At 48.2% G+C, this 13,035-nt stretch overlaps 2 protein-coding genes across 2 annotated transcripts in view; one reads left to right on the top strand and one right to left on the bottom strand.

The window, feature by feature from the left end:
- Positions 1-587: 587 nt before the first annotated feature.
- Positions 588-6,525, bottom strand: LOC306888827 (uncharacterized protein). Its single transcript, XM_079447319.1, has 2 exons — positions 6,466-6,525; positions 588-3,091 (listed from the first exon to the last, which is right to left on the bottom strand). Exons 1-2 carry the CDS (start codon positions 6,492-6,494, stop codon positions 1,576-1,578), a joined length of 1,545 nt encoding a protein of 514 aa, XP_079303445.1. The 5' UTR covers positions 6,495-6,525; the 3' UTR covers positions 588-1,575.
- A 1,551-nt stretch (positions 6,526-8,076) lies between these two features.
- The window catches only part of sspo (SCO-spondin), a gene marked incomplete at both ends in the record, with an annotated part of 68,270 nt that continues 63,311 nt past the window's right edge, over positions 8,077-13,035 (top strand). The window contains 1 exon segment of the mRNA XM_079487953.1: positions 8,077-8,211. Within this exon segment, the coding sequence (XP_079344079.1) occupies positions 8,077-8,211 (135 nt within the window).

The raw sequence follows: 13,035 nt of genomic DNA, 5'->3' as shown, positions 1-13,035 counted from the left end.
ACTGATTGTAACGTTAAATCATACACACAATAATCTTTGAATAGTCTTTTGATAAATGTGGTTTCAGATCATATTACTATACTCCCACATACGGTATGGATATCTTTCCAGCGCAGTGTCGTAGAGACATGTGGTTGGGCTAATTTTAGTCAGGCAACCAATCAGTTCTGCATTGGAACATCATAGAGACACAGGAGTTGGTTCGTTTCACTCTTAGTTTAGGGCCTCATCAATTGGTAGATGCTAAGCCACGCCCATAACAACCAAACTGGTTAGCCTAGCAATCCTTTAGCAATAGCAAAATCAATGCATAGGAACATCGTAGAGACATGGAAGTTGGTTCGTTTTACACATGGCTTAAGAGTATTATCAATTGGCAAGATGAGGACGGTAATCCAAAAGGGTAACTTTGAATAAATCACACAATAAAGACAAACACCACAAGCACACGAAACAAAATCACTATCGGACCAAGGAATAGGGCAAAACACAGGGCTTAAATAACAAGGGAATAGAATCAGACGAAGGACTTATTAACTAACAATGAACACAGAAGACAAAACCAAACTGAAGACAACTGTTACAGATGTAGACATGATTTATTTATTGCAAAAGCCATTTTAAAAAGGTTCAATGACTATATAAAGAATCACAGAATTTATGCACCTTTTATTGCAGATTGTGAAGGCCTGCATACCTGCTTTTTGTGTTGGTTTGTTTGTGTAGGTTTATTCTTTGTCTTTTGGGGCAGTGGTGCTGTCCATAGAGGAGATTGAGGACCCCTGGGAGCAGAATCTTCTCTCCTAATAAAAAGCTTCCTCCTCTTCATTTCAGAGAACCCCATTCTTCCGTGCATCGCTTTTATAGATTATTCTTTGCTTATAAAAACAAATACAGCTAACTCATATAAAAGATGTCCAACATATGGTTCCACTGTTTCTCATGCCCCCTTGGTTTGAAAATATATTTTTTTGGATTATATATACACTATGAGAGTTAATTGTACCTTATTAAACACTGCTGATTTTGCCTTTAACATAGTGGAATTTTCTGCATCTATAGTTTATATAAAATATTCCCCAAATCGTTTTTTTCACAGTTAATCTGTCTTTGTTCTTGTTACTTGTCTTGTAAAAATATAAAAAGTCTTTTTTGTGTATCTCCTAAGGTTATATAGCTGATTTGCCTGTTCTTGCTTTGATGTGTTACCATACAAACTTTTGAAAATCTTTAAGGGAATGGCCCTAGAAATCCCAGGTCTGCCATTGCTGGGATGATCATCTGTCCGTCCTGTCACCCTTTATGTTGGTGTCTCACAAAACAGATACTGCAGAAGATTGCTCTGGTCAAATCGGTCATCCTCATGACTCCCTGCAGCAGGCCTATGGCATGTTCACACATATGAGCAGGAACGCTGGGCATCTTTTCTCTGGTGTTTTTGTGTAAGGAGTAGGGGGAATGTCACAAAAATATTGCAATCGATTACAGTGGATCAGGTTGCCCAAGCTGGTGTGATTTGAGGGAGCACTTACTTGCATGTTTATTGATCTGGGTATACTAAATGAAGCAAATGTGTTAAGCTGTATGTGGTGCTTGATTTTCCCCTGCTCTCTTCTTGATGTTCTCCAGTTCTTCAGCTTTTTCAGGTTCTTTGATTTCCTTCATATTCTCAATGAGAAAATCAATGTGCTTAAGTGTGAACAGAGAATCAGTGTTCAGGGCAAAAGTCTCCAGACCATCCACACAGTTAAAAGCTTCCATTACCAGCTTGATTTTCTTGTTGTTTAATTCCTTCAGCTGGTTGATCAGAGACAGACTTTTCTCATAATTATCATCATATTTCTTCTTTAAATCTTCATTAATCCTCTTCTCAGACTTGTTCTGTGTTGCATATATTTTATCTTCTTTGACATGTTTGCTGAAGTGGCATTTCTTTGGACACACTGTGCAGTGATCATTTTTAAATACATGACACCAGGAGTTATTTTTAACCCACCAGCATCCTGGATAGTGACAGTTCTTCTCACATATGGTGCAGCACATCGCCTGATAAGCTACAGCAGGATCAATATCAACCTTTACTCTGTAGGACACTTCAACTGTGTACTCAAAGTTCTTGTTTTCTTTGTGTTTCTCCAGATCATTTTGAGCCTGTTTCAACTCATGTTGCTTTTGCTCCATTGTTTGAACATGTGCTTTTAGTTCGGAGATGATTTCCTCCAACTTTTGCCTTTTTTCCAAAGTGTTTTTAGTCATTTTTAATCCTGCTTGTTTTTTCTTGTCAAGAAAGTAAAACATTCCTGCCATTCCTCTGTAACTGAGATTCCAGGATCGTTCCTGTGTTGTTTGAAATTCTTCTTCAAGAGTCTCTGACAGACAGTTGTCAAACAGAAAATAAATGGGTTGATTCTTCTCATCTACAGCACACTTGACTTGAGCTTCTTTGACGGCTGTAAGAGCATTTTGAGGAGGAAGCCCAGTTGAGTGTGTGATGAGTAACACAATGTTTTCTTTAATATCTTCACCCAATAAAGACTGAAAAGCATCAAATATGTATCGCTGACTGTCAGTTAGTCGATTTTGATCTGCTTTAATCACAAGACAAACAGCATCGATTTGCTTCACCACATTATCAGATTTACATAAATGCAGGAAACTCTTGGCGATCTGTTTATCATGCTCAGTTCCTCGAGTGTCTCCATATCCTGGTGTGTCAATGATTGTTAGGTCAAGTGAACTCTCTGGTATATAAAATCCATAGACAGTGATGAGGGGGGTCTGACTGTGAACTGATGTTCTGTCACTCTGATCATCTGTGATCTCAATCCAGATCTTGTCTTCTCTCTTCACACCACACATGTAGTTGATCATAGTATTGATGAGGGTTGTTTTTCCGGTGCCTGTTTCTCCAACCAGCAGAATGATTTTATGAGATTTATCTGGGTCTCTTTCACCAATGATGATCTTTCTATGTGACTTTGATTGATTCTGATGATCTGATGTTGTTTGCAGACGATATCGAGCAGGATTTCCATCTTTAATTAAGATGCTTTTCTTGATGAGTTCCTCAGTTTTTGCACAACTCATTTCACTGTAGTGTTAGAAAAACATAATAATTTTATACTGCACTTTGTGACATATTAATGTGTATATGAACAACATGTGTCATTATGTGATATTTGTACGTCCACATTTCACATGGCACATTAATGTAAAGACCAGGTTTTGTAAAGGTTTTGGTGGAGCAATAGAAAAAGTCTCTGTGACTTATGTAACCTCGGTTCCCTTTCTGTCAGTCTCTCGACGTTTTGTCGAACCGACAGATGGGGTTTGACTTGAGAACCTATCATCTTCTGACTATTTTGAAAAGGCAAATGAAATTGGGGAATTATATTTGCATGCCGGACTCCGCCCCGGATATCTGTCGAGCTCAGGATGAAGCGGACATCGAGATGTCAGCCATGCTCTCTCGGGCTGCCGTGAGCGTTGGGCTGTGGTGCACAACACCGCCTATCCCCTGCGCTTGCGACTGGATAAGTGGTACATCGGGTCCCAACGCGATTCCAAGCCGCTCCAGGTCCCAGTACCATTTTTTCCCGAGGTGAATTAGGAGCTCGGTAAGGCACCCCCTTTAGGCGCCCTCCTGTCAAACTGACTCTGTCAACCCTCACTTCCCTCGATGGGGGGGGGGCAGCTAAGGGCTATGTCGATGTGCCCCAGATGGAGCATGCTGTCGCGGTGCAATTGTCGGCCACCTGGGGAGGTCGACCTAGTCTTCTGTCCAAAGCTGGTAGGTGTTTGGCATCTCTGGTGTCGAAGGCTTACAATGCCGCGGGCCAAACTTATTCCGCTCTTCATGCCATGCCGCCGGGTAAAACCGAATCAACCATCATGCAGGAACTTCACGCCGTCACCGACCTTTCCCTCCGGGCAACCGAGGTGATGGCGCGGACCCTGGGTCGGACGATGTCCACACTTGTGGCCCCGGAGAATCACCTCTGGCTCAACCTTGCCCAGAGTCGGGACAACGAGACACAACTTCCGTAGCGTATATCAAACCGCCAGGGTGGCATTTGCTCACTGCAGTAAACGCAACCCGCCCGACACCTCAGTCCCTGCATGCCACACACATCGTGGGCGACCTGAACCAGACAGCAGACGTGCTCTCTCATTAGTCGGCGCTTTAGAAAGAGTGGCGACTCCACCCCCAGTCCGGCTCATTTGGGTGCAGTTCGGGCGGGCGCAGGTAGACGAGTTGCCTCCCTGAACACCAGCCATTGCCCGCTATGATACTCCCTTACCAAGGACCCCTCGGTACGGATGCCCTAGCGCACAGCTCCAGAGGCCCCCCTCCTTGTGGGTTCTGGCTCTCTGGCAGACATCTGTAGAACACCTACACAAGGGTTTACGCCTTAGTCGTGCAACTCGTGAGACCGGCGACCGGTAGGGTGTATGCCTGCAAAAGCACCTTCCCCCTCATAGGCGGGTCAGTGCGCTATTCTGACTCACTTCTTTCCCCTCGGATGAAGAATAGGCATTCCATCGATCACTAAGCACTCCATGGCGGCAGGCTGGGCGGAGCAGCCCTGCCTCCTGTGGCCGGGTATAAACTGAGTTATCACGTATAGCTCTAACCGGACCTAATGCCCTACACGAAGTAACCCCCCAGCAGGGCGGTTTCATCTGACGTATTCTCATGAGATGGTTCCCCACGTGGTGACCCATGACCTCCTCCAGCGATTGTGACGGCACAACGTCGAGAGACCGACAGAAAGGGAACGTCTTGGTTGTGTATGTAATCGCTGTTCCCTGATGGAGACCGCCCTAGGCGAGCGTCCTCGCGAATCGCAACCATCCAACCGTATAGTAAGACATCAATTCGTGTCACCACAACAAGAGGTTCTTACTACCGGCCGAACAGGTGGTGGCCTTGCTACTCTAGAGGCGTGGAGGCCACTGACACCGTAAGGAGCCCTGGTAAGCGCTACTCCCTCGCCTGACGGGGGGAACCCAACAGAGACCACATCTGCCGAAAGGAATATGTGGAATGCCTACACGGTCTCACAAGTAGGAAGAACTCATGGAAGTAGTAGTGCGCCAACCCAGGGGGTGCACAGAAGCGGTGGAGTCCACCAAGGGGAGGTAACAGGTTATTCGACAGGGGGTCAGACACTACTCAAGTAGGGAAGTCACTACGTGTGGAGCGATAGCCAAGGTACAAGGGTTCACCTCGTTAGGGAAACTTCACATATGCTGGGCGTGAATACAAGATGCTCTGCCAGGCTCGTACTCCCCAAGTGCTTAGTGATGGATGGAAAGCCTATACTTCATCCAGTGGAGGAAATAGAGAGGCTGGAATAGCGCGCTTACTTGCCCAAAGAGGGGAGAGTGCCCTTGGCACGCATTTGTCCAGCCGCCAGCAGTCTCACTCAAGACCCAGTCTGACACAGGTTCGACGTCCGTGGGAAAAAGGCTGGATGCAGCCCAACCCGCAGCTCTTCTGATGTCTGCCAGAGAGGCGCTCTAAGCCCCAGTGCCCACGAGGAGGCTGCACCCGGTGGAGTGAGTGTCACTACAGTGGGCAGGGGCCTGAGATCGGAAAGCCAAGTGCGCCGGTCTCTGTTTGGAGAAGTAGAAGTAAAGAAGTAGTGTTCGGTCCAAGTAGAAGCGCAGAGCCCGTACTGGACACAACAGAGTTGTGGCTAGGGTGCGGCGGCAGATAGACATGATGGGAACACGCCTTGTGCCGGTGTGCCACGCTCTACAGCCTGACTCTGAAGCCAATGCTAAAACGGTCTAATATGCATCAACCCGAGCGGCATGACTGCCGACAAGGATGCTATATGCCTCAGCAGCCTCGGAGTGTTTCAGAGGACCGCTGACTCCAGTAGAAAGATTCGAAAATCGCTCAGCATAAGCCTCGCAGGTTCCAAAGAACAAAAAGGTGAATGAATGGGCACATTCTCCAAGTTCATTGGCCTTTTCAAAGTAGAATTGGAGATGATAGGTTTTCAAGTCAAACCCCATTCTGTCAGTCTCGACAGAATGTTGAGAGATTGACACAAAGGGAACTGGGTTTTTTACTTCATTAAGTTTATCTGCAATTGCTTCAAAATTCAACCCTAATCCAAACAGTTCAAGTTATGTATGAGGATTTTTTTATTTGTCAACTATGTTTGCATTTAATCAAAAACATATGACAAGAAAAGGCAATAATGAAGCCCCATTTCTAACCCCACCCCTAAACCTAACTGACACTGGTTCACGTGAAGATTGTACAATGAATACCACTTTACAAATTCCTACTAGATAGCCTTGTAAAATAGACTTGAATTGCCTTGAGCATGTGTTGGTTTTTGCTGTCTGTGTTGTTAACTGATCATGTTTTTTTAATTTGATGATGTATATTGTATTTGCATGTGTTGTGTTTTTTTTTTGCAATGCGGTTTGTTAGGATGTTTATACCTGTTTGAGAAGCGTTGACAATCTGTCATGACTGTTTCCAGGTCAGAAACTTTTTCAGGTTTGATGCTACGGATTTAAATAGACATTAAATCTAAATTAGGTCTTGACACATTTTGAACAATCACAAGCCATTTTATGCAAAATAGCAAAATCTATTCTATAGAAAAGAATGTAATATATAAAATGTCAATAATTCTATGACTCTATGGTAGGGTTGCACCAACAAGGATTAGTCTTAAATCTAGATTAAATCAAGGTTTATGTACTAATTATGTTGCAGCGAACTGTAAACATTGCTTAAAAATAATCAGATTTATATTTAATACATTTTTGGTTTATGTTTAAATTTTGCACTAAATCTAGGTTAACTTTAACTTCAGTTAGGGATTAATTTAACTAATAAACTACTGAGGAGGATTAAATAATAAAAAACACATATCTGTCATAACATGTGCAGGAAAATAATCAGAACCAAAAACGTCATGTCATGCTTCAGTGATTTGTTTTTTTGTAAATAAAAATGGAAATTAAAAAAATACCTAGTCTTGGCTTGGCGGTTGGATATACTGGGTGGTCGGCTTATGTACAGGCACAAAATCTGTGATTAAACAGAAAAGACCGACATCCTGAGAAGAGTAGTTATTTTAGTGGTACTAGTGACCAGGGACACCGGTTTTGTGGGCACCCTGTCTAAATTGTGGTTCGGTCCCGAAAAGGCTCATCACAGCTGGTGGTGCTGCCACAAACAGCCCTGAACACAACCGAGGACAATCCCCAGAAACACTGCACTATTCTTTCATATGTCTGCTCCAGTCGCGAGGTGCAGGAAAATGATTCGGCTAAACTGTCATATTTTTTACTCTATCACACGCTGTAAAATCATCAAAGCTGTTGATTTAATACTGCTACAACTATCTGATGACAATCTGAGGGTATTGTTTGTGTGACAGCCACCCATGTGTTCTGAGTCCGTGCGTGTGTGCCCCGCCCCTCGTCATCTCTCATTACCTCACTTGCCTTGCCCTGCCCTGCCTTGCTACTCCCCAGTCACTGATGTCTTGTCTCGTTTAGGCTCCAGAGCTACTAGATGTCTGCACGGTGTTCTCCTTCTCCTCTGCCTTCAGATCGCTGCCCCGACAGCTATGGATCTCTTTTGTCCTCGCCTGTTCTGGGATCGCTCTTCTCCTCCACAGACCTCCTGGCATTGCTGCTTCTCTCGTCCCCAAAGACTCCGCTTCACCAGCTTCTAGGTAACCTCCCTTCTGGTGGTGTGTGGGCTCCACTCTCCTGGGGTGTGAATTATTTTGTTGGATTATACCGTTCTGCCTTGTTAATTACTTAATTGGATTTAACTGTTGCCTCAGTTCCCCGGTGGGCCGTTTTCCCCCCAGCCCCACAATCAGTCCAGTGCCCATTTGCCCACACCCCTGGCCAAGCGCTCGAGGCTATTTGAATTCTGATCCTCCTGCCTGGTATTGCCGTCTGGACTCTTCTGTGTCTTCTGTTTTTCTGAGCTGTGAATAAATAACTGCATTTTATCTCCTTTCCTTGAATTTATTTGTGGAGCACTGCACCTGGCAAACGGTTGAGGACTTCTCTCAGCAGTTCTCGATGGTAAAGAAGCATTTATCACATCCTGCCCTGCTGCTTCCTAGCAGCCCTGCCTCTCTTCAACATCGCCCCTACCCAGGCAGCCCCCCGGAAGAAGACATCAAAGAGGAGAGCACCATCTGGTCACCAACCACCGTGAAAGCATTCCTGACGGGATGAGCCCAGGGAAATCGAGACCACCACTGGGCTCGACCCCAGCCTCTCCAATGAAATTGGCGAATGAAATTTGCATGCCGGGCTCCGCCCCCGGATATCCGGGTATAAAAGGGGAGCCGGCGTGCTCATTCATTCACCTTTTGTTCTTCGGAGCCTTCGCATCTGATGACATTCTACGAATTTCCGAATTCTACGACGCGGTGCAGCGGAGATTCCCCTGGGCGTCCTGGCAGTTCCAGAGGTGTTTTTCTAAAAGAGCAATTTCTTCAGTGTGGCATTGCCCGCTGATCTCTTGGGATACACTCATCGAGGACTCATCGCTGGGAGTGCGGTCCGTCTCGGCATTCGATCCAGTTCGCCAGACCTCCGCCGGGCTTCGGGCATCCTCTTACCTCAGCAGAGGCAGGGATGTTCCCGTGCTCCAGGCCGGGGCTGCCACCCCTCTGGCGAAGGCGATCGAACCGTCCCCTCGGCCGAGATGTCCAGTGGCTTCTACAGCCGCACTTCATCATCCCCAAAAATCAAGCATCGCGTTAGTTCAGGCAGGTCACGTCAGTTCAGATCGCTCCAGCTGACAGTCAGCAGTTCTGACATGCACCAATCCTAATCCGACACACACCACAGCGCAGCATTTATTGGCATTTATGTCTGCTCAGGATTCCGATGATGATATGCTCCTCCCAGAGGATACCGGGGAAATATGTGATACAGACGACAGTCCGTTTCGCGTCAGGAGGAGAAGCTCTCATTTAGCTAGTAAAAATCCTACCCAGCTCATCTCAGACTGGCCAGTCGAAAAGATCCTAGCGACTCTATGTAGCCTTAATATCCAAGCTCCTCTCGGAGTCGAACACAAGGAATTATTCGATTTCTTTTTGGAATGCATACCCGAAACTCCATTGACGCCCGCAACACGGCTCCAGAAAAACCACCGCAAAAAGGAAGCGGTGTGCCCGTTCTTCTGCCGGACATACACCAAAAAAGCGCGATTCAGAGAAAGTCGGCAATGCCTCCGAGGACCCTGTGATGAAAGCTCTTCAAAGCATTCAGCTCTCTCTTTCCGACCTTAACGGCAGGATACAGGTACTGGAGAGTCGGCCTTCACCAAACTCAACTATCTGCTCTTCAATGCCCGCCATTCACTCGGCGGTAGCAGCGTTCGACCCCTCCATGGCTGATCCATTAGGCACGATACCACGCAGGTCGCTAGCAACGGCACTTCCAGCCCCCATCATCGGAGCTCCTTTCTTTCCTCCAGCCGCTGCAATATCACCCCACCTACGCATGCAAATCCTCGCAGGAATCGACATTAATTTGGTTAAAATTTTGCTTTGTTCGGACAGTCAAGACAAACGCCTAGTAGACTGTGGAGACATTTCTGTGCTTTTGAAAGATAATGATCATAGACTTTCTAACTGCTTAACCATGCCAGAATTAAATGTTGCTTTTGGAATCTACAGAGATGTGATTTGCGAAATTCATCCAGAGCATAGCTCCGAGCTAGACACGTATTTAGCCATTATTTCTGACCTCGCCATGTCTTACGGCGGAACCTTGTTCTATGAGTACCACAAATCTTTTTCAGCAAAATCCGCCATGTATATTCAAAGGTTTAACCAAAGGCTAGACTGGTCCGTGGTAGACTAGACTTTAATTAGCAGACATTTTACTGGCCATCGTGCCTTATCCTGCTCATCATGCGGGTCGTTCACGGACAGTCCTTCCCTGTGCCCGAGGTCCGCTAAACCATCTCATTCAGGCAGCATTCCAAAAGAGGTGGCCAAGGAGAAGGTCATCCATACTCCTATGTGTTTCAATTTCAATTAAAATGTTTGTAGATTTCCTAATTGTAAATTTATTCATGCATGCAGTTATTGTGGAGACGGGCATCCGAAGGCAATATGTCCACGAAGATCCCGTCCACTAAAAAAGAACAAATAAAGCCTTCCACTCCTGTCAACATTCCTGAACTCGGCAAAGCATTAACGAAGCATCCCAACTGCTGTTTCGTCACATATCTATTAAATGGACTTCTTCACGGTTTCTCGCCGGCTTGTCGAGTCTCCCCCAATCTCCTCACAGCTCACAGGGAACCACAAGTAGTCGATAGTTTGTTGACTAAAGAGATCGAAAAGGGTTACATGATCGGACCTTTCGACTGCCCTCCCTTCCATACATTTCGAATTAATCCTATAGGCATAGCCACAAGAAAATATTCGGGAAAAAAGCGTCTAATCATAGATCTGTCAGCCCCTCATGACAACGAACATGTTCCAAGCATCAACAGCTTAATACCTCTCGAAAATGTTTCTCTGTTTTACAGCACAATCGATGACGCAATTCAGTTGATTAAAACGGCCGGAAAGGGTGCCTGGTTGGGAAAAGCAGATATTGTCGATGCCTTTTCGTGCCGGACGAGCGTGCGGAGTCGGCCCAGAACAGAACCATAACCCCAACACCAAATAGATGCTTTACTATTCAATAAAATATGTTTTCAAACGTAAGTGGTCCTGACTGAACCAGGGGTCGCTGCATACCTGCATACAGTCAGTGCTGAGCTGCTTGAACTTTCAGGCAGCAGCCAGCGGTCCCCTGAAATCAGTTTCCTGGGCATGGTGTCCTCGGGGGTGGTCTGTCCCCCTCCTGTTGATGCACATTGGTTCGCTACAGCACTGACTACAGAGACGAGTTCCCTGGAGAGCGTGGCGCACTGGCAGTAGGCGTGTCATCATTACGCCTGCTGCGGTCGCATCCTAACCCCAGGCAGGTCTTGAGGCCGGTCGTGGTAACTACAGACGCCTCCCTACGGGGTGCCGGTGCGGTGTGCAACGGGCGCGCAGTGTCGGGTCGCTGGACGGGCCCCCACCTGCGTTGGCATATCACTGCCTGAAGTTGCTAGCTGTCCTGCTAGCACTGATGAGGCTACGGCCTCTCGTGCAGAGCCAGCATACTGGCCCGGACAGCACGACCGGCGTAGCGTACTAAACCCCAGGGTGGCATTCGCTCGCTGCAGTCATCGCAACTCGCCCAAACGCCTCCTCCCGTGGAGACAGCCTCCTCCCGTTACACGCCCACCGGGTGTCCTAAACCAGACAGCCAAGGTCTCTCTCGTCAGTGACACCTCGTGGGAAGTGACGACTCCACCCCTGGTGGAGACAGCAGGTGGCAAAGCCCCTGCATGTCACACGCCCACCGGGTGTCCTGAACCAGACAGCCAAGCGCTCTCTCGTCAGTTGACACCTCGTGGGAAGTGGGACCTGTTGCCTCCCTGAACACCACCCAGTACTGCTGGGCACTCCCTGGACACTCCCCCCCCCCCCCTCGACACGGAGGCCCTAGCAAACAGCTGGCCGCGGGACAAGCGGAAGTATGCCTTCCCCCCAGTGAGCCCCATTGCTCCTGACGACAACTCCCCCTGGCCAAATCCCCTGGTGAAGGGCCCTACTCGCAGGGGATGGGACGAGGAGTTCCTGCATGATCTACCCCCCACAGTGGTGCAGATTATCACTCAGGCAAGGGCCATGCCCACAAGGCTGGATGCCTTTAAGTGGCACCCCTTCTTGTCCTGGTGCTCTTCTCGAGAAGAAGACCCGCGGAATTGCTCGCTCGGGAACGTGCTGTCCTATTGCAGGAGAGGCTGGGGAGTAATCTCCTCTTCCACATTGGAGCGTGGGTACCCGCTATTGCGGTTATCACGTACCAGTTGCTGGTGAGCCTCTGGGGCGGCATGACCTGATTATAAGGTTCCTCTAGGGCGCGAGGGGCTAAGGCCTTGTCCGCGCCCCGTACCCTCTTGGGGCCTTAAGGTGGACCTTTGGGTCCCCTTTTTTCGGGCCCTGCGGAGAGCCCCCTTCCTCGTTCTGCGAGGGGGGTTAGCTCTCCTGCTGGGGCTCGAGTCCATCCAGAGGGTGAGGCACCTGCAAGCATTCCGTGTCCACCGATTGCCAAAATTCAGGCCTGGTGACTCTCACGTGATCCTGAGACCCCGGCCGACTTACGTGCCCAAGGTTCCTGCCGCTCCCCTTCGGGAACTAGGTGGTGAACTTGCAGGCACTCCCACTCCGGGAGAAAGACCCAACCTGTACGTGGGGTGTCCAGTAAGCGCATTGCGCCTCTACTCGAACCACACGGAGGGCTTCAAAGCCCTGAGCAGCTCTTTGTCCGTTATGGAGGTCAGCAATGGGAGTGCTGTCTCCGAGGAGAGTTGTCGCGCTGGATCGCACACGCCATCACTTCGACGTGCCCATCCTAGCCCATGCCAATTTGAGTGACGGTACACTCCGCTCGGGGTGTGGCCTTCTCGTGGGCATCGGCTCAGTGCGCCTCTCTGGCAGACATCTGTAGAGTTGCGGGTTGGGCTACGCTATACCTCGCAGAGGCTTGCAACCTCCATGGGGAACCGGCAGCTCGAGACTGGCCAACAGTGAGACAAGCGGTCGTAGGGCGTACGCCTGCGCATAGCGTCATTCCCCTTCTTAGGTGGATCAGTGCGCTATGGGCTTCCTCCCTTCTTTCCCCGAGGGTGAAGAATAGGCAGTCCGTCCATCCATCAATAAGCACTCAGGGCAGCGGGCTCGGCGGAGCAGCCCTGCCGCCTATGGCCGGGTATCATGCTGAGTTATTTCATATAGCTCTAACCGGACCTAGTGCCCCACACGTAGTAACCCCCCACTAGGGTGGTTCCGTCTGAGATGGTTCCCCTCGTGGCAACCCTTTTATACCCGGATATCCGGGGTCGGAGCCAGGCATGCAAATTTCATTCGCCAATTTCATTGGCCTTTTCAAAATAGTCAGAGATGATTG

This window comes from Barbatula barbatula (assembly GCF_947034865.1).
Source record: "Barbatula barbatula genome assembly, chromosome: 23".
NCBI lineage: Eukaryota > Metazoa > Chordata > Actinopteri > Cypriniformes > Nemacheilidae > Barbatula > Barbatula barbatula.
This window is presented reverse-complemented; position numbering and strand designations above follow the sequence as displayed.